The sequence below is a fragment of the Eulemur rufifrons genome, chromosome 16 (genome assembly GCF_041146395.1).
Source record: "Eulemur rufifrons isolate Redbay chromosome 16, OSU_ERuf_1, whole genome shotgun sequence".
NCBI lineage: Eukaryota > Metazoa > Chordata > Mammalia > Primates > Lemuridae > Eulemur > Eulemur rufifrons.
In genome coordinates, this window is record NC_090998.1 from 85,388,752 (window position 1) to 85,411,285 (window position 22,534).

General features: G+C 39.2%; 1 protein-coding gene across 1 annotated transcript in view; it reads left to right on the forward strand.

The window, feature by feature from the left end:
• The window catches only part of HMGXB4 (HMG-box containing 4), a 34,343-nt gene extending 13,570 nt beyond the window's left edge, over positions 1-20,773 (forward strand). The window contains exons 6-11 of the mRNA XM_069490155.1: positions 12,639-12,720; positions 14,059-14,123; positions 15,449-15,554; positions 16,030-16,199; positions 19,998-20,120; positions 20,633-20,773. Of these exons, the coding sequence (XP_069346256.1) occupies positions 12,639-12,720; positions 14,059-14,123; positions 15,449-15,554; positions 16,030-16,199; positions 19,998-20,120; positions 20,633-20,677 (591 nt within the window). The 3' untranslated portion in view covers positions 20,678-20,773. The remainder of the gene's footprint in view (positions 1-12,638; positions 12,721-14,058; positions 14,124-15,448; positions 15,555-16,029; positions 16,200-19,997; positions 20,121-20,632) is intronic.
• Positions 20,774-22,534: the final 1,761 nt, after the last annotated feature.

Consider the following 22,534-nt stretch of genomic DNA (forward strand, 5'->3'; position numbering starts at 1 on the left):
TGAGCACTGTGAACCAAGAAAGTTTAGGAACTTTGTCTTTGCACAATGCTGAGCACCTTAGTGAGCATTCATTAAGTGTTAGTTGTTATAATCATCATCTCAGTGGGAATTTCCAGAGAGCAATGGAAATGCAAGACCTGGAATTTGGTAAAACAGTTGGAAGTAGGGTTAAAAATTGGGTATTCATGTACAAGAAATGAAATAAGTAAATGGATAAGAGGAAATTGAGCCCAGAGTAGAATCTTGTAGAACACTTATACTAAGGCATTTATATAAGAGAAGGGGGAGGGGGCAGTTACGTTAGTGGAGAATCACGGAGGGAGAGGAAAGACAGTTTCAGGAGTAGGCTGGTCTGGGCCTGGCACGGTGGCTCACGCCTGTAATCCTTGCACTCTGGGAATCCAAAGTGGGAGGATCACTTGAGGTCAGGACTTCAAGATCAGCCTGAGTGAAAGTGAGACCACATCTCTACTAAAAATAGAAAAAAATTAGCCGGGCATGGAGGTACACACCTGTAGTCCCAGCTACTTGGGAGGCTGAGGTAGGAGGATCGCCTGACCCCAGGAGTTTGAAGTTGCTGTGAGCTATGATGATGCCACTGTCCTCTAGCCTGGGCAACAGAGTAAGACTCTGTCTCAAAAAAAAAAAAAAGTAGGCTGGTCTCATGCTAGTGAGTCCAGGGAGTTCAAGTGCAGTGGGGTTGAGGGAAGAGTGAGCAGTGTGGAAGTGAGCACAGCAGGGGTGGGCTTTTAGTGGGGAGTTCTGACTGACACGGAGAAGGGAAATTGGACTACCTCCCTAGTGAAAGTTGGGCTTTCGGTGTTGTTTTGGTTTGGGAGTGATTTTTGTATTTCCTTGTTTGGTTGGTTGGTTTTGCTTGTTTTGAGTCCTGCTTTCTAAGAAGAGTAGAAAAATCGTTGGTAATATCTTGATGATTTCCCACTAAAGATCATCCCATTGAAGTGGAATTTTTTTGTTTATATTGGAGAAGCAGGGTACGGTTACATTTCAAACTTACTCTACTTTTAGGTTTTACTAAATCAATAAAAGCCCATTCACTACCACTGAAAATAATATCCTGTGATGTTGCCACTTCAGAGGTATCCCTTCAGTAATCTGTATGAATACATGCACTTCCTCTAAGCAACCTAAGGCGAGGCCAGGTAACCTAGTGCCTGGCATAGTCAGGCATTGTTTGTTGATCTAATAAACTAAATCCTGAATTATATTAATAACCAGACTTGTACTATATAAGTTCTCCCTCTGGCAAAACTGAGGCTGAATAACAATAATTGGTAAAAATTCGTCACTACCATCTATTGAGTGGCTGCTGTGTGCCAGGCTCTCCTAGGCGTTTTCCGTACGTTACCAGTCTTGACTGATGGCTGCCATCAGCCCCATTTAACAGAGGGAGAAGCAGAGAAGAAAAGATGTGGAGCCAAATTGAAATACAGGTTTCTTATACCAAGCCTGTAATCTTTCCACTATACAACATGCCTTTCTAAAACTTTAAGACACGGTTATTCAGTGCCACAATACATCTTTGACAAGATAAAAGTAGATTCTAAGTCAAAGAAAACCGATACAGTATCCTGGTATTTGAGATTTGCCCTTTTGAGAAGTGAAAAGGTTGTTTTTCAAACTTAAGAGGCGGAGTTTAATGAAGTGGTTAAAAGCCATACTTGAATTCAGCAGATTTGGATTCTTATTTAGTCTGCTACTTACTAGCTTTGTTCTCTTGAGATTGCGTCCTCACTTCTCTGTTTGCTCATTTGTAAAATGGGATTATTTAGATTAAATTAGGTGGCACGTGTAACACACTTAACATAGGGCATGGCTCAGTAAACGTTAGCTGCAGTTATAATTACTGTCGGTTACATCCTAAGTTCTTCAGAAGCATAAACTATACTTTAAAATATCTTTTTAAAACTTTTTTTCCACCATTCATTTCACATAGTAGACTAAGTGAGGAGACTTTGTTTTTATGCAAATGATACCCCACCTTAATATAACACCTTACCTTTAGGAGCCAAACTCTACCATTATCTCACAGATTTGGAAACAGTTAAGAACCAGAAAGAAAGCAGAGCCTCTAAGGAGCAAAAGCAGATGTCATAAAACCTCCAGCTCATTGGAGAGCACTATGGTTACTGGGGGAAGGAACATTGAGTCGGGCAGTGGGACCCCTCTGACTCTGTTCCTTTATTCTTAAAATGGGGAACTAGCACCCAGACTACTTCATTCGCAAGAGTGTTGTGAAAATCAGAGAAGGTAAAAGAAATGAATGCACGCTCTGGCCCCTTCACACACAATGCTGAGACTTTGTTATTCATTCTGTACATATTTATTCCGCAATTGCATTGTGCCAGGCACTTGCCAGATGCTAAGGAGACAGACATGAATAAGATGTCATACAATGTCTGCTCTCAAAGAGCTTTCGGTCTAGCAAACCAGTAGGAAAGTACTCAGAACCTCAACAGAGGCATGTGCAGAGTGCTGAGGGCGTGTAAGGAAAACCTGGGAATGACAGGCTTCCTGGAAGAGGTATCATGAACCAAATCTTAAGGCCAAGAAGGAATTATTAGGTGGAAAAGAGGAGTAGGCATTTCAGTCAGGGAATGAAAAATATATGTGAAGGCCCTGAGACAGGAAAGGGCACAGGATGTTCAGAGAACCCCAAGAGTTGGTGTGACTATAGTGAAGCCAGCAGAAATTTAAAAGTAACCATGTAGAAGGCAGAGAGTATTGCTGCAGGGCCTGCCTTCTTCCAGGAAGGGAGCAGGAGAGCAGTGTAGGAATTAGTAAATCACAATCATAATAGCTAGCTATAGAGTTCTTAACATGTTCTAGGCACTGTACTAGTTTTTTATTTCTAGTACATCACTGAATTTTCATAATCCAATGAGGTATAGGTATTATCATCTCCATTTCACAGAAATAAGCTCAAAGAAGTGAAATGACCTGCCCCAGGACACACACCTGTTAGTGGCAGAACAGGAATCTGAACCCAGGTTTTCTGACTGCAGGAGCCATGCTCTTTTTACTGTACAGAGTGTTTAAATTATATTCAGTGATACAGTATGAGAGATAGCAGAAGAGTACATTTTACAAAGATTTCCATTCAAGGTAGTTAAAATAAAAGCATTGGTGAAAAACCTTTCTTACCTGATAGCCATTCCTTTTAGCCAGATCAGATGTGGGGACCTCAGTCCAGTTAATTCAGAAGAACATCAAATGGTACAATGGTTATGAGTCTGGGCTTCAGAGCCAGGCTGCCTGTGTTGAGATGCTGCCCCTGCCATTTCCCAGATTTGGGACTCTGGATCTCAGTTTCCTCATCCTCACACTAGCAGTACAATGGGACTTACTTCATAGAGTTGCTATGATGTTTAAGTGAGTTTCTACAGGTAAGTCTTACAACAATGTCTCCTACATGGTATTAACATCATTTGTATAAACCAGGCGCAGTGGCTCGTATCTGTAATCCCAGCTACTTGGGAGGCTGAGGCTGGAGGGTTGCTTGAGGCCAGGAGTTCAAAACCAGCCTGGGCAACATAGCAAGACCCTGTCTCTGAAAAATAAAAAAAAATAGCTTGGCATAGTGGCATGCATCTATAGTCCCAGCTACTTAGGAGGCTGGAGTGGGAGGATTGCTTGAGCCCAGAAGTTTGAGGCTGGAGTGAGCCATGATTATGCCACTGTATTCCAGCCTGGGCAACAGAGTAAGACCCTATCTCTAAAAATTAAAAAAAAAAAAAATCGTTTATATTATGGACATTATTTTTCTATTTTATTTTTTGTAGAGATAGGGTCTCACTGTGTTACCCAGGCTGGTCTTGAACTCCTGGCCTCAAGCTATCCTCCTGCCTTGCTTGGCCTCCCAAAGTGCTGGGATTATAGGTGTGAGCCAACTCACCCAGCCAGGACATTATTATTAACATCATTTATATTAGGAAAACTAAAGGGATTGGGTTCCTGTCATTAGCAGGAGAAAGCCAAATTTTATTTTTAACACTCATAAGCAGTATTATACCTTAACCCCCAGATATTTTATCCTTTAAAATAGGATCTTACACTAGAGTTATAAAGAGGCATTTCATCAGGTTCTCAGAATTCGATGACTCAAAAAAGTTAAGGAGGACTGTTTTTGGAGCATTAGAAGTTGCTTTTTGAAAGGTCTTGATATTGTAACATGCCTCATCAAATATTCAGAAAGATTCTGGCTGTAAAATTACATCATGAGTCACATTTAGTAAGTGGACTTGTTGCAAGTAATTTGCTACAGGTACAGTTTGTTTGCAAGTAATTTATACCAATAATAAGATATCCAAGTTTTCAAAATATTAGCACTTTATTAAATTTATGCAGCATCCGTGTATTCCGGCTATGATCTATTTGCCATCCTGTATGTTTTCTTGCATGATTAGGTCTAGAGTGGAATTACTGGCCTTGCATTTGGAATCTCATGAAAATGTTTTGTATATATGGAGATCATCCACTATTTGTGTATTTCTAACTATTAATTTAGAAAAATGTATGTGCCCTGGGAAATTTTTAACTGTTGTGTTTTGTAGCCGGGCATGGTGGCGCATGCCAGCTACTCGGAAGGCTGAGGCAGGAGGATCGCTTGAGCTCAGGAGTTTGAGGTTGCTGTGAGCCAGGCTGACGCCACGACACTCTAACCCGGGCAACAGAGCAAGACTCTGTCTCAAAAAAAAAAAACAAAAAAACAATTTATTAACCCTTGTGTTTGAAATCTGAACTTTAGGTTCACAGACTGGAGTCATATCTTACACAAGGGTTAGGTCCTAAGATCAGCACATAAAATGAAAGTTGTAGTCAGAGTTTCCCTTGAAAATCCTTTAGGAAGGCTCCATGTTGAAAGCCAACAGATTCTTAGTCCAGCAGAATGTGAGTCCATTGCCACTAGATTTTTCTCTCTTCAGCACCAGATGACATCATTGGCATGTATTCAGGAGACATTATTTTTTTTTGTTTTTTTTTTGTTTTTTTTTTTTGTTGAGACAGAGTCTCACTTTGTTGCCCAGGCTAGAGTGAGTGCCGTGGCGTCAGCTTAGCTCACAGCAACCTCAAACTCCTGGGCTTAAGCGATCCTACTGCCTCAGCCTCCCGAGTAGCTGGGACTACAGGCATGCGCCACTATGCCCGGCTAATTTTTTCTATATAGATTTTTAGGTGTCCATATAATGTCTTTCTATTTTTAGTAGAGACGGGGTCTCGCTCAGGCTGGTCTCGAACTCCTGACCTTGAGCAATCCACCCGCCTCGGCCTCCCAGAGTGCTAGGATTACAGGCGTGAGCCACCGCGCCCGGCCAGGAGACATTATTTTTTTAAAAAAAATTATATCAGCTACAAACACCAGAATCACACTTGGGTAGTGAGTTATAACACACTGAAAGGAACATACAGCAACTATCTGGGGAAAGCCGATTTATTAACCCTGTCAACCTCACTCCAAGGTGTAGGTTCGTTCTTAGAGTGGAATGAACAGTAAGTGGAATCACCCAGACTGATCAATCCGTACCCCCTTCAAATGGGCACCTATAAAATTTACACAACCGCTCGTGTGTGTGTGTGTGTGTGTGTGTGTGTAAGAGAGCGAGATGTATCTTGGGCCTAATAAAGGGGATTTGAAAGGAAGGATTCTTGGATCTTCAGTTAGAATGCATGAAATATTTGGGGATATAAAACTGCTACTAAATTAATAAAGGAGACCCAGCACCCAGAATGAACTTTTGTAACATCTCTAAACAGGACTGGCTTCACCAGAATGCCAAAAATAGGATCCTTACTATTTATTTCAATGAAAAATTTTAAAATAAAGAGCTTGCTGCCATTTTCTTTGATACAGATTTCACCCTATCCTCCTCCACCACAATTTCTGTTTTAAAACTTGTATTGGCTTTTGGGGTGCCACAATGTCTATTTTGAAAAATACATAAGGAATAGAAAAGAACTCATTAGTTTTGTGACATATTGTAGCATAACAGATTATCACAAGCTTAACAGTTTAAAACAACATCCATTTACCTCACAGTTCTGTAGATAGGAAGTCTGGATGAGGCTCACCTGGGTTCTGTGCTTAGGTTCTCACAAGGCTGAAATTGGTGTGTCAGCCAGAGCTGGGTTCTCATCTGAGGCTCCAAGGTCCTCTTCCAAGCTCATTCTGGTTGTTGGCGACATTCAGTTCCTTGCAGTTGCAGAACTCATGGCAACTTGTTTTCTTCAAGTTCATGTCCAGCAGGACAGTGTGAGAGTGTTGTTGCTTCTTGTCTCTTTTTTTTCCCCTGAATTCTAGTTTAATCTAGTTTCCATTACATCTGAAATTTTTTCAGGAAACTCTTTAAAACTTTATTTTTTTGGAGCAGTTTTAGGTTCACAGCAAGATTGAAAGGACAGTATAGAGACATTGCATATATAATACCCTCCTCTACATAAGTATAGCCTCCCCTACTGTCAACATCCCCCACCAGAATGGTACTTTTGTTACACCTGATGAACCTACACTGACATGTCATTATCCCCCAAAGTCCATAGTAGGGTTCATTCTTGGTGGTGTCCATTCTGTGGGTTTTTTGGGGTTTTTTTTAATTTTGAATTTTAATTCTTTTTTTTTTTTCCATATACTTTTCCTTTCACAGCAAAATTGAGCAGAACATTCTGTGGGTTTTGACAAATGTATAATGACATGTTTCCACCATTATAGTATCATACACAGTATTTTTCACTGCCCTAAAAATCCTCTCTGCTCTGTAGCTGTCTCAGATTGGCTGCTTTAACTTAGTAATATGTATTAATACTTAAGTGTCTTCCATATATTTTCATGGGTTTATAGCCTTTTTTCTTTTAGCAGTGTATAATATTCCATTGTCTAGATATACTACAGTTTATTCATTCACTGTGGGACATCTTGATTGCTTTCAAGTTTGGGCAATTATGAATAAAGCTGCTGTAAACATCTGTGTGCAGGTTTTTGTGGACATAAATGGACTGCATGATAAGAATATGTTTAGTTTTGTAAGGAACCAACTGTCTTCCAAAGTGGCTGTACCGTTTTGCATTTCCACCAGCGATAAATGAGGGTTCCTATTACTCCACATCCTCACCTGCATTTGTTGTCAGTGTGTTGTCAGTGTTCTAGATTTTGGCCATTCTGATAGGTGTGTAGTGGTATCTCAGTGTTGTTTTAATTTCCATTTCTCTGATGACGTGGTGTGGAGCACCATTTGTACCATACCTATGTATATATGTTTTGGTTTGTTTTGTTTTGTTTTTGAGACAGGGTCTCCCTTTGTTGCCCAGGCTGGAATGCAGTGGCACAATCATAGCTGACTGCAGCGTCGAACTCCTTGGCTCAAGTGATCCTCTTGCCTCAGCCCCACCATCTGTCTTCTTTGGTGAGGTGTCTGTTCAGGTCTTTGGCCCAGTTTTTTTTATTAGGTTGTTTGTTTTCTTGTTGTATTTTAAGAGTTCTTTGTATATTTTGTATAATAGTTTATTATCAGATAAGTCTTTTGCAAATATTTTCTTCCATTGTGTAGATAGTCTTTTCATTCTGGTTTTTTTTTTTTTTTTTTTTTTCTTTTTGAGGAAGAGTCCACTCAGGACTAGTCACCCAGGCTAGAGTGCTGTGGCATCAGCCTAGCTCACAGTAACCTCAAACTCCTGGGCTCAAGCGATCCTTCTGCCTCAGCCTCCCAAGTAGCTGGGACTACAGGCATGCACCACCATGCCCGGCTAATTTTTTCTTTATATTTTTAGTTGTCCAGCTAATTTCTTTCTATTTTTTTCAGTAGAGATGGGGTCTCACTCTTGCTCAGGCTGGTTTCCAACTCCTGAGCTCAAACAATCCACCTGCCTCAGCCTCCCAGAGTACTAGGATTACAGGTGTGAGCCACCACACCCGGCCTCTTTTCATTCTCTTAACAGCATCTTTCTCAGAGCAGAGGTTTTTAATTTTAATGAAGTCCAGTTTATCACTTCATTCTTTCGTGGAGTTGTCTTCCGTGCTGTTTCTAAAAAGTCATCACCAAACCCAAGTCCATCTAGATTTCTCTTGTGTTATCTGCTAGGAGTTTTGTAGTTTTACAGTTTACGTGTAGGTCTGTGATTCATTTTGAGTAAATTTTTGTGAAGGGTGTAAGGTGTATGTTTAGATTTTTGTTGTTGTTGTTTTTGCATGTGGATGTCCAATTCTTCTAGCATGGTTTGTTGAAAAGACTGTCTTTTTTTCATTGTGTTGTCTTTACTGCTTTGTCAGAGATCAGTTGACTGTATTTATGAGGGTCTATTTCTGAGTTCTCTATTCTGTTCCACTGATGTATTTATCTTTTCTTTTGCCAGTGCCACACTGTCTTTTTTTTTTTTTTTCTTTTTCTTTTTGTTTTTTGCAGCTTCCCTTGCATAGTACACACTGTCTTGATTACCGTAGCTTTATAGTAACATAGAAGTCAGGTAGTGTCAGTCCTCCAGCTTTGTTCTTCAGTACTATGTTGGCTATTCTGGGTCCTTTGCCTCTTCATAAGAACTTTAGAATTAGTTTGTTGGTATCTTTAAAATAACTTGCTAGGCTTCTTGTCTCTTTTAAGGGCTCATATCATAAGGTCGGGCCCAGTCAGGATAATCTCCCTTTTGATTAACTCAGATTCAACTTGCTAAAGACCTTAATTGCATCTGCAAAATCCCCTGTGCCATGTAACAAGCATGGAACTGATAACCCATCATATTCACCAGTCTTGCCCACACGTAGGGGAGGACACTGCACAGCGATCATGGAGGCCATCTCGGAATTCTGCCTTCCACAAAAATAACATCATTGAGTACCTACTGAAGTGCCAAACACTGTTTGATTAATTCCCACCTTTGAGTTAAATGGTATTATCCAAGTTTTACTTACAGGGAAACTACAGCTCAGGGAAATAAAGCAATTTGTGTAAGTAGTAAATAGTTTGATCAGGATTCTAACCCAGGTTTTTTGGTCTCCAAAGCCCAGGTCCTGTCCATTTTGCCACAGTATTTCTGATAAACCCATCGTGTCTCCCTCCTTTCCAATTTATTTGCTTTTCTCCAGCCCCACTGTCTTGGCTGTAGGCCATCGTCCCTCCTCGGCACTCCTGCAGCAGCGCCCCGAGCCATCTTCCTGCCTTTGCTCTCGCTCTTCTCCGGTTTGTCCTCCACGGTGCTAAGGTGCAACCCTGACTGTAACTTCCTGCTGGGGATACGTGCATTGCTTCTTCCGGTTAGAGTCCATGCTCTCGAACATGGTTATGAGGCCTCGTTTGGGGTCTGCCCACTTCTCTAACGTCATCTCTTACCTCTCTCTCCTTTGATGAGTGTACCACATGTTGTTCCCTCTGCCTGGAACACTCTTAACCACTCTTCATCTGCCTAGTTCTACCCAGCTCTCAAGTCTAGATGAAATGTCATTTCCTCCAGGAAGCTTTCTTTGACTCCCGGATTTGGTGAGATACTCCCATTCCATGTTCCCATAGCACCCAGTGCTTTCCATGTAACAGGACTGCATTCTATTAGAATGACAGATTTGTCTGGCTTATATGGTAGATTATGTGTCTACCATACAGATTGTTATCTGTATTCCCAATATCTGGCATATATGGAATTCCCAATATCTGGCATATATGGATACTCAATATTTATTAATAAATGAATGGCAGAGGACTTTAAGGGGTTACTTTTTTTCTGTTGTCTTTGAAATCTTTCCTTCTTTTTAGTCTCTGCTTTTTCTTCTTTGCCATTGAAAAATGCCTTTTTTTTCTTTTTTTGAGACAGGCTCTTACTCTGACACCCATGCTGGAGTGCAGTGGTGTCATCATAGTTCACTGCAGCCTCAAACTCCTGGGCTTAAGCAATCTTCCTGCTTCAGCCTCCTGAGTAGCTAGGACTATAGTTATGAGCCACTACACCCAGCTAATTTTTTTTTTTTTTTTTTTTTTTGAGGCAGAGTCTCGCTTTGTTGCCCAGGCTAGAGTGAGTGCCGTGGCGTCAGCCTAGCTCACAGCAACCTCAAACTTCTGGGCTTAAGCAATCCTACCGCCTTAGCCTCCCGAGTAGTTGGGACTACAGGCATGCGCCACCATTCCCGGCTAATTTTTTCTATGTATATTTTAGTTGGCCAGATAATTTCTTTCTATTTTTTTTAGTAGAGACGGGGTCTTGCTCTTGCTCAGGCTGGTCTCGAACTCCTTACCTTGAGCGATCCACCCGCCTCGGCCTCCCAGAGTGCTAGGATTACAGGCGTGAGCCACCATTTTTTTATTCTTTGTGGAGATGGGGTCTCACTGTTACCAAGGCTGCTCTTGAATTCCTGGCCCTCAGCAATCCTCCTGTCTCAGCCTCCCAAAGTCCCAGAATTACAGGTGTGGGCCCAGCCAGAAAAATATGTTTAATATCACATGTCAAAAAAGCTTTCCATTTTGCATGTGTTTTATTTGGGATCAAATAATTAGTATGTAATGAAGCTGGGACAAGATTGTGGACCTTTAAACTTTAAATTTCATGTGTTTTCCACTATTTTATGTTGCTTAACCTCCTTGGAATAAGATCTGGGCTTCAAAAGCTCATCCTCTTAACTGTTTAGTACTATACCACCACCCAGTACAGGTACTCAATAAATACTCATTTATTTTCATAATTGAATAAAGTCCCTTATGAGAATTATGAAGGGAACCCCTCTTTCTTCATTATATAAATTTGGATGTAGTATATTGGCTAAGAACTCTGATTAATTTTGTAACGGTGGTTTTAATTTTGTATTACAACTATAGATAGCGTTGCAGAATAGTAGCATTAACCTTTTACAGTATTATATATCATGTTTGAGAAAACATTGTTAAAATGCCTTCCTTGCAGGTTTTATAATGTGGCCAGTTGGGCTATGAAATCTCTCAAGCACATATTCCTTCTAATATTCTCAGTATTTAGTAGTGAGATTGATTCTACAGTTGGGAAAGATTTGGCAAAGTATAGGCTTCCACAAATTATTCTTTCATCATATATTTTCCAGTAATGTCAAGCATATAGACAAGCCATTTTTAAGATTAGTATAAAATTTTGAAACTAAGTTTTTAACATGCCGCAATTTTTATATACATATAAGTGCTATCTCATTCAAAGCATTACCTTGGGAGGTGTTCTGGGAATGTGTCTGTTCAACAGAATGATTTCAGAGTTCCTTTTGGAATTAAAGTCAGGGCCGTCACACAAGATTTTTATTGTCGTCAGTCTCAGCTGGTCTTTGTCCTTTGAGGGTAGTTATGTTATGGTAAAAACGTTAAGAACTAAGGCAGGTAAATCAAGTACATGATCAAGCTTTGTTTAAAACAAGATGTAACTCTTGATGCACAGTCCTTGAGGCAGGACTGTGTTGTTGGTTTGGTTTTAGTCATAAAATCTGACTCAAAAGTTTATAGTGGCTTTTAAAGCACCAAACATTCATGTCATTTTAATAACTGCAGGACTAGGAGGAAATAGGGGACTCGTTAGCAGGAGAAGCAGGACTTCACACTTTATTTTAAATAGTAACTTTTTTTGTAAGGAAGCAACATGTTTCTTCCTTGGCTCACAAAGCATAGCTCTGAAAGTCAGGGCTACCTGGGGTGTAGTCGTTCTGGTATTATGATTAGCTTAGCTGTGGTACCCTCAGCATAAACTATTTCTCTGAGTTAATTTTTTTCCCATTCTCAAAATGAGAGATTTGGACAGATGATACTTAATCTAATGCCCCTATTCAGGTGGGAAAACTTTTTTCTCTTAGTCTATGAATAGTTGTAAAAAGGAATGCCAGAAATATAATATTTTGTTTTGGATATCCCTTGTCAAACTGGCTTTAAAAGTGATTTGATTTTTGTTTCTCAAAATTCTTACACTCCTTTTGTCACTGTCATAATATAGCGAAGAACAAACATGCTTCAGGTAGTACAAAGAAAGAGTTTGTTGAAGTGAAAGGTAAGAGGGGTTTGTCTGACGTTGACTACCAAGGAATTGTCTTTGGTTGCTTATTTCTCACCTTGAACCACAAGAATGTGAATAATCAAATAATGATAAACTATAAATGACATTAAAAACAGAATGAGGGAAATTATAAGATTTGAAATCAAAACCAGAGAAACAAAAAGAACATAGATTTGGCTCTTAGATTTCTGGCCCTAAAGTTTAAAAGGAAATTACATGGTCCTGATTTTCAAAGATGAGAAAAATAGACACCCCAGGAGAGGTAAAGATTTTCTTAGCACTTAGTTCTAAAAGAAATATATAACATGGAATTGTATAGGGGAAGAATGAAGGGATTTACAAATAATTAGCATGTAGTTACAACAACCTGAAAAATCTAAAAATAATTTAGCATGTGGTTTTTACCTGCTAAAATCAAAACTGATACTCATCTCTGGGTGATAAATAACATGCTAAAAATTAATTTTCCTTGTTTAGGAAAGGATTAAAAATTAATTTTCCTTGTTTAGGAAAGCTGGCTAGTAATTTAAAACTTCCCTTGATGGAAAAGTGTAGGTATCCTTTCTATTTTGTTACCATAGTTTCAGGGTTACTAAACTTGGGTTCTAATCAAGTCTTACCCTGTTCTATTTTCTATGTGGCACTAGCCAAAAAAGAAGAATATGTCGGCCTACCAGGTGTTCTGTAAAGAGTATCGTGTAACCATTGTGGCTGACCATCCAGGTATAGGTAAGAGCACTTCTGGTCTTTAGTTGTTTTACTTCCCATTTGTATCTCTGGAGCAGTGCAATTCATTGTCAGCAGGCAACTTCCTCCCATAGCATTAGCATACAAATCAGGGTCCTTTCCTCAGTTCTGCAAATCACTTTAGATTTTACCTTAGTTTACCCCATCCACAAAAGAGATGAGGGGCTTTTTTTTTTACATCTTTCTTAAGCTGATAAGATAGGAAACTGTGTAAGATTGTTATAAAGTACAGTACATTTATAAATGCACACAAATGCATAGTTATTCATTGCCAAGATTCTACAATTGACCTTTTCTTCAAACTGCCCTTGGATATAGAGTTATAACTAGATGTCTTATATTGTCGTACAGATGCACCTCAACTTATGAGACTACGATGGTGTTATGTCCAGATAAACCCATCAAAAGTTGAAACTATTATAAGTCAAAAATGTGTTTAATACACCTAACCTACTGAACATCATAGCCTAGCATATCTTAAACATTCTCAGAACACTTACATTAGCCTACAATGGGGCAAAATCATCTAACACAAAGCCTATTTTATAATAAAGTGTGGAATATATTATATAATTTATTGAGTACTGTACTGAAAAGTGAAAAACAGAATAGTTGTATGCATACTTGAAGTATGGTTTCTATTGAATGCATATTGCTTTCACACCATCCTAAAGTTGGAAAATTGTGAGTCAGACATTTTAAGTCGGGACCGACTGTGTTTGTCTCTATATTAGAAGTCAGTGAGGTGAGAAAAACACTATACCACAGACCTTGGACAAGTCACTTCTACAAATCTCATTTGCTTAATGTGTAAAATACTGCCCTGCCTATTCCACAAGGTTTCTGTGAGGCACGCATCAATATGCTTTTTAAAGCGCAAGCTTTATACAAAAGGAAGGGTAGTATTACACATCTGGAGGACTGCTTCTATAGGGAAATCCTTTGGTTCTGATCTCTCAGAAATTTGGTAGAAACCTAACATCTTTTATCAAATTCTATAGAGCGTATTTTCTTTAACCTAAGTTGATAGGCCTTATATTGTAGGATCAAATTAAAAGACACCGGAAAGATGCTTCAGGAGTAAATCCCCAGAGAGTAGATGTGCGAGGATTTGAGCCTATCTCAGGACCACAAAAACTTCCCCTTCCCTCTGGAAAAAATCAGAAGAAAAGTAATGGGCTTAGGTTCGATTTTCTGGAAGAATCTTGCAGTATTTAAATCTGATCTTCAAAACCCTTTTTCTAGTTTTTGCACCCATCAATTTTCTGTGTTGTTAATAGCTAACCCTTTACTATATTGGGTTTTTTACTTTTATGCCAGATTTTGGGGAACTTAGTAAAAAACTGGCTGAGGTGTGGAAGCAATTGCCAGAAAAGGACAAACTGGTAAGTATGCTTTCTTACAAATATATTTTTTCATTGTTTTTTGCCTTCCAAAATGTGCGGTTCTTCTATAGATCATCCAGCAAGACAGCACTGAAAATAGTGAAAAACATTACAAATCAAGGGAAACTGGTTTAGCCGAGGTCAATAACACTGTTGGTGGCAATTTAATCTAGGTGAGGATTTAGCTATAGCAAAGCTCTCTTTTCTAACCTTGTCTAATTTTTTCCAATAATGTCACATTGAGCCAAAAGATGACCTAATGGGCAGTGATTAAGGCCAGGCACAGTGGCTCACATCTGTAATCCCAGCACTTTGGGAGGTTGAAGCAGGAGGATCACTTGAGGCCAGGTGTTTCAGACCAGCTTGGACAACATAGCGAGACCTTGTCTCAACAAAAAATTTAAAAAACCACCTGGCAGGTTATGGTGGCACAGTCTGTAGTCCTAACTACTTGGGAGGCTCAGGGGGAGAATTATTTGAGCCCAGGAGTTTGAGGTTACAGTGAGCTATGATTGCACCACTACACTCTTGCCTGGATAATAGAGCAAGACCCTGTCTCAGGCAGTCAATCGAAAATAAAGTGTTAAGAGAAAATCTAAAGTCAGAGCCCTCTACTACAGATACCTAGTAGTCATAGTCAGTCACAGTCTGAGAACTGAGGAGTTATCCACTTAGTAGTCACTGCAAACAGTAAAAACATAGGAATATTCTTACTAGGTAACCAGGTATCAGGTCACTATCCTTATCAACCATTATCAAATAATGTACCGTACTGCTAAGAAGCTAATAAGACAATGATAAACAGTCATATCTGAATCATTCATACTTTCCAGTTGGATGATATAAAGGTAGTATAGGCACAAGAATTGCCACCTTGCTTAAGATACAGCTCATCTAGTCGAACAGCTATTTTTCGCCCAGATACATTATCCTTAGTTTTTGTTTTCCATGTCATTGTTATCCTGCTATTGATATTGCCAACCAGCAAGTTCAAGGAAATATTTAAACCACATGAACATTATACTGAGCCAGATGTTTACTCTATGATTTTACATTTCAACCTTAGAGTGATCTCTAAAAATCAATACTGAGATTTGACCATTGGCACCGAGGAATGTATACAGTACTCTACTAAGATATTAATGTTATCAACTGTCAGAAGCTAATTCAGTGACCCCCCCAGCTTAAAAGTTAGTATTGACCCTCTGTCTGTCCCCCTCCACTGTTGCCTTTCTTTTCTTCATTTTGTTCCTTCACAACTGCTTTCCTTTTACTTTTTGTCCTTTTTAATTTATTTAATTTATTGTGCACTGATGTGATTGCAGATTTGGAAGCAAAAAGCTCAGTATCTGCAGCACAAACAGAACAAAGCAGAGGCTACAACTGTGAAAAGAAAAGCATCCAGTTCAGAAGGTTCCATGAAACTAAAAGGTAGTGACCACATCTCCCTCCTGCTTTTAATTCTTTTCTCTAAAGCACTATTAATTTTGCTTCCTTACTAGGAAATTGGGAGAGCAGCTTATATTAGAAGCAGACCTTGATTGTCAGGAGTTATTACTGAATATTATAGCCTACAAAAAAAGTTGGTCAAATTTAGAAAATGTAAATCGCAGGTCAGCAAACTTTTTATGTAAAGCTCCAGAGAGTAACTATTACAGGCCTTGTGTGCCATGTACATCTTCTATCACATATTCTTTTTTGTTTTTTCTACAACCCTTAAAGAATGTAAAACCACTCTTAGCTCACAGGCCATATGAAAAGAAGCCATGGCTGGATTTAGCCCACAGGCCATAGTTTTGCTAATGCCTAGTATAGTTCTTGAAAAGGGGAAATCAAGAAGAACATTTTTGTGTTGTTCAAGGCTGTAGACAAGTTTTACCTCGCTCCCTCATCCCTCTGTTCTCAGCTTCTTCTGCAGGAGTACTGTCACCCCAAAAGAAGTCCCCACCCACCACCATGCTGTTACCAGCCTTGCCAGCCAAAGCGCCTGAGACAGAGCCCATTGATGTTGCTGCTCATCTTCAGCTATTGGGAGAGTCCCTAAGCCTCATCGGTCACCGCCTGCAGGAAACTGAGGTGAGTACAACCATCAGCAGCATGACTCCAGTTTCTCATATAATTTGGATTCATTCACTCATTTCGTGTACATTCATTGAACAACCATTTTATGCTGAATTATGCCAGTACTCAGGATGCAGTGACAAGGACGACATAATGGTAGCAGAAACACCTAGAGGTTTGGAATCTACCTGTTAGCTCTCAGAGTTTACACTGTTACCATCCTAATGAAACAGTGGCACAAAAAGAAGTTAAAATGCCCTGTAACTTATTTTTATTTTTAAAAAAGTACAGTAGAAAAGATAAGTGCATATCCCAAAGCAGTTTTGATCACTTGCACTTCTAAGAGAGTTTGAATTTTTCTGTGCATTTCCAGCAAAGTTTTGAATAGACAGGTTAGATTGTATAGGGGATTAAGATATCCTCTACTTTGAAAATAGGTAGCAAATGGGGAAGTTGAGATTCTAATCTCTTCATTACTCTGCACTTGAATTATATAACGCTATGTGCCCTAAGGGGATCTTTGTCCTTTTTAGCTTCAATTTCAGAATCACTTAACCTGCAAAGCTGTTATGTTCCATTTCTATTGCCATGTTCAGTTTCTAACCATATTGCCCCCGTAGCTAACTCAGTAGTACAGTAGTTCAGCATTCCACCAAGCTCTGATAAGACATTTCAGCAAAGAAATCAGTCTAAGCCACTAAAGCCATTTTTAAGCTAAGAAATCAGTGTAGTAACAGAGAACTAATCACTTGCTTCTGGGTGAAAGTTGAATTATTATTCAATAAATAAAATGCCAAAGGCCACAAGAGTTAAAGCTGTATTTAAGTTCTTTGACTAGTTTCTAAAAACTCAGCATGTGTCAAAAGAACTTGAGCACTTTCATATAGGCTCAATATCTGAATGGATATAGTTATTTCCAGAATAAAATATTCTGTGATTTCATATTTAATCATATTTACATTATTATAGCTAATATTTTGTCTGACTTTGCAGATTCTCTAGTCCATTTATGTTTTATAACAGTCTTATTGAGATATAATTCACTTACCTTAAAGTTCACCCTTTTAAAGTGTAGAATTTAATGGGTTTTAGTATATTCACAGAATTATGGACCCATCACTACGATGTAATTCCAAAACATTTCATTACCCCCAAAAGAAACTCCATACCCATTCTCCCTCTAGTCCACTTTTCCCCAGAATTTATTCATTTGCATGTATCCCGACAATTTTGCAATTTCTGTATACCATTTATACCATTATTTACTTTATAGTTTTATTTAAATAAATTTATCCATCCTTTTACAATGATGTCCTTGCCACCGCAAGGGTCATAGTCTAATTTTTTTCTAAGGAACATCATAATGGATGTATAATTATCAAAATAGTTAATGTTCACCTATATGTCACCTGAAACTCATACCACACTTTAAGGATCATTGATTTATATAGTTTGCTCATTTATAGATTGAATACCTGAAGCCTGATGAAATTAAGTGACTGTTTTAAGTTTACACAACTACACATGACAGAGCTAGACTTCTGGCCCTCTTCTCATCTTGTCATACTCTGCTAGCGTAAGCAGTTAAAATACTGTTGGAGAACAAAGAGAGTTGGGGAGAATAAGGGGAGGCTTTGTGAAAGAGAGGTTGTATTCAGACTGCGCTTACAGAATAAGTAGGATTGTGTCCATTGGAGATGTTGGAGAGAGACATTCCATCTGTTCCTCAACCTCAGCATCTTTTGCAAAGAAGGATGAAAGGAAGCCCATTGAGGCCTAGGTCCCCACCCCCACTTTAACCGTATCTTTTAGCTTTTTTTTATATATTGGGGTTCCATATAATGTTTTATTTGAAGAAGAGTTTTACTGCTAAAATGCTGAAACAGTAGGTTTCAAGATTTTCGCAGTAAAACTGGAACATATAATGCATAAGGTAGCAAATTAAGGCTAGAACCCAAATTACAGAGGGTCTTCATGGATACTCTGTAGTGTTTATACCTTGCTGTTCAGTAACTACAGGGATTTTTAGAGTGGCGAGGTATGTGATCAGAGTTCCTATTTGCTTTCTTTGAGAATATCTTTTATTTGAGATTGGGAGTGAAAAGAGACCAGAATTGGGGAAAAGTTATAACAATAATCTAGTCTAGACATGACAAAGATTTTAATTTAATGCAACAGATGCTTATTGAGAGGTTACTCAGTAGCACTGAGTGAATTCAAGTTGCCCATGGGACCTCACTTTGACAAAGCCTCCTGACACCCACTAGCTCTTTGTTACAATATGTGGGACACTAGTAGTTACTGGGAGGACATAAAAAGGAATGGACATGGTTCCTGCCCTCAAGGAACTTAGAATCCATTAGGAGAGTCAGACATAAAATAGTGGCTATAAATAACTGTAGGGCAAAGGTAATGGAATAATATTACATACTTCTAATTACTGATGTTTATTGAATGCTTACTCAGCCAGCTTTGGTTCAGAGTGCTTGGTATGGATTATTTCATTTAATTCACACTGTAGCTTTGTGAGGCAGAATTCTTGTTCCCCTTCTTTTTTTACAGAAATAAAAATAGATACTTAGGTTAAGTCACTTGCTCTAGAGTTCAGCCCCTAAGTTTTGAAGACCTCAAAGTCCATGCTCTTAACTTCTTGCTGTGCTGCTGCCCTCAGAAAGTGCAGAGGGGGGATGGTGTACAGGGAGGATGGGAGAAAGGAAGAGTCGGCCATGGCTGAGGCCTTGAGACTGGGCAGTTGTGTGAAGGGTGGTGACTTTGGCAGAGAAATGGATGCTAGGAGGAGGGGTGGATTTGGATGGGAAGGTTATTCCTCTTTATAGCATGTTGAGATTGGAGAGCCCCAGCAGACAACCAGAAATGCAGTTTTGAAGATAAAGATATTGGAAATCATAGTAATAATGACTGATATCATAGTAATAATGAAGTACTTACCATGTACCAGACACCATCCCAGGTACTTTATTATCTGAATCCCATCTGTGCTGCAGATGCTATTAGTGCTCCCTTTTACAGGCACAGTACAGCAAGCAACCTGCTCCGGTACAGAAACATTGAGTGGTGGAGCCAGGATCTGGACTCGGGCAGCCCAAGTCCAGAGTTCATTCTCTTAAGGACTCTGCTATGCTGCCTCCCTAAATGTCACAGTGCTTCTAGTTAAAGCAGATTATACAAGAGCTGAGCAGCAGCATTCATAGCAAGCAGTCTCATTTATTTCTTTGAATCACAAATATATAGACAATATGAATTATACAAGATATTAAAATTTGAAATGAGCCAAATTCACTTTTTTTCAAGAGTGAACAAGTCAACCAACAAGAAAGTGATATCATCAGCTACCAAAAGCCACATACATGGAGGACTCTGTTAAATGTTAACGTGTAGGGTTGTAGAATTCTCATAGTTATCACATTTCAGCTACATTTATGGAGTTTATAATAGATACACTTTGCATATATGATCTCACAAATCTTGCCAACGGCTCTCCAGAGTAGGTAAAGCATTTTTCACTATTCCTCTTAAGGAGAAAGGAGTTATGTGATCTCCCCAAGGTTACATAGAAGGTAAGATGGGTTGGGAATATAGAAAGGAAACCTAGGAATGTATTGTGAAAGTTTTCTTTTTAAACAACTTACAGAGTTATCAAAGTAAACTTCCATTTCTGCTGCAGGTTTCATATTGTGTGATTAGAACTGCCCGGGATTTAAAGATCCATGTGAGGAGGTCAACCAGAACATGGAGAGAGCATCCATATGATTCAAGTTACACTCTCCTCTCCTTTAATGCTCTCCTTTTCAGGGCATGGTGGCTGTGTCTGGTAGTCTGTCAGTGCTTCTGGATTCCATCATCTGTGCACTTGGCCCCTTGGCATGTCTGACCACACAACTACCTGAATTGAATGGCTGTCCCAAACAGGTCTTGGTGAGTTTTCCTTGTTTTCCTTGGATATTTAGGGCCAGATCCATTGGGAGTCAGAGAAGCCCTACCTTAATGAGTACTATCAGGCACAGGCTCATAAGGCTTTGTGGCACCTGGTGCTTCCTTCATCTGTCAGCCCATGGAACATGATACTGCATTATTAAATGCATGCCATGCTTTCAGTGAAACTAGAAAACATGCCATTTCCCAAAACAGTACTTTGCAGAGAAGGATTCTAGCCATTGAGGTACTGTAATTCTTGTGTTTCCTGTGTGCCATTCTACACACAAAGACAGTACAGGAATTTTCTGCCTCTCTTTTTACTAGGATTAATGGGGGAGAAGTCAGCAGAAAAGCTCCTAGCATAACAAACAACAGGATGTCATCTTCATTCTCACCCTATTTTTTCTAACTTCACTTTATCTTTCTCATCTCTCTCCCCTGAACAAAGAAACATGTCTCAGGGAACCAAGGTAAAGAACTCTTCAATTGAACCTTTTTACCTTGTTTTGCAGTCAAACACACTAGACAACATTGCTTACATCATGCCTGGACTGTGACAGCAAAGAATCCTGAGACAGAAACCTTATCCTACACCATTGCTGGTTTGTGTATATATGACTGTTCCAGATCTCTTCACTGGCCTCCGGGTGTAGGTTTTAAATTTTTATATCTATACATATATATATATATATAATGTACAATATATACATAGGACTGTAACTACTTTGCTTTTAATAATTTTATGAAATGGCAAAGGTTTAGCTAAGAGGAAACTTCAGCATGAATATGGGCCTGGGATTCTTTTTTCCTGTGGTGGATAAATCTGCCTTAAAAATCAATGTAACGTGGGGGCTGGGGGCTTGTTCTAGGTGCCAAGCACATCTCTTTATGGACAGCTAAAATGTGATTATTTTTCCAAACTCAGTTGGACCTCCAGACCCGTCACTGACCATTTGCCTTACCTGTCTTACAGTCTGAAATGTAATGGAAAAGATTATGGGAAGATGCCAGTTAACTGAAAATACAGAGCTTTTCGATTTGAAGTGACCTAGGTAGGAGGTGATAAAATCGTTCCCATGATAGTTATTGAGATGGCTTAGGTGAACTGAGTAGGGGCTTTATTCTGATGCCTACTATACAGGTGTCCACGTCTCAAAATTTATTGTAATCATTGGTAGCCTCAGTAGAAGCCAAGGAGTTATGTGAGCCCTGGCAGCAAAAAATACCTTGAAATGGGTAAAGTTGTCAGTGCTACCAGTTGAACCTACATATGTGCTGAGCTGACCCAGAATATTTGGTCTGCAATGCCAAGAGCTGGTATCTTTCATTGGCAGCATTAAGTTAGCCACCAAGTCCTCACAAGCTGCTGCTTAGTTGCTTGTTTGTTGTGGATAAACTTTGCCCAGCACGATTCTTGGGTTCATCTTATGGGTTCCCCTGGTGGGCAGATACAGTGTTCTGCATTCCACATATAAGCGAATTGCAAAAAAAAAAGTACTCAATTCTCATGTAGGTTTATTTATGTGTGCGTGTGAATGTGTATTTCAATTATGTGTATTTAACTCTTTAAAAATCTCTTAGATTTTAATTTATCCTGTAAATTTCTGTATATATAATTTAATAACAAAAGCCTCCACCAGCAACAGCATGTGGAAGATACAGATTTGTCATTTCTCCCTTCCTTCCTCTGGTCTGTTCCGAAAACTCCAATTCATCTACATATTAAGGTATCAAAAAGCAATCATTATATTAGGATTCTAATTCTTTATAAAGAACTTCATGGCCTTCAATAATGTCAAGAAAGTAAAATAAAAAGGAATGTTACCATTCCCAGCTGCCCTTATTTCCAAAGAACCTGACTTTTGATTCCCAGTTGGAAAGGAGACAGTTAAGCACTTCAGGGTTGTTTTTAAATTTGATGTGAGATTCCCTACCAAAACCAAGCTCCGGGGTAACTGTGCTTTCTTCTCCTGGCCTAGACAGAGCACTACAGCATCAAAGTAAATCTCTGGGGACAGTGCAGCCAGCCTGCGTCCTATTTAATTCCTTCCCTTCTCCCACTAGTGTTGTCACGGGGCTGTGCTGCTTAAAGGTATTCTGGATGCTGAATCCCTGTCTCATCTCAGAGCAGTTTTGAGATTTAATTGGGGAAACAGAGAAGCAAACAGGAATGTTTGGAAACCAAAATCAAGAAGAGCAGAAATCTTAGCTTGATTTCATGTGTTAGAACCTTGTACCATGCCTCATTTGTACCCGTGGGAGTTTCCTGTTTGATACCAGGTAGCTAGTGGGGGTCTGGAAAACATGAACAGTACAGGAAGAAGTCAGTCCTATCATTGTCATTTGTATACATTAATGAAATCCTGATGAGGACCTGCTTTTTGTTTGTTTGTTTTCCTTTGAAACCCAGCCCT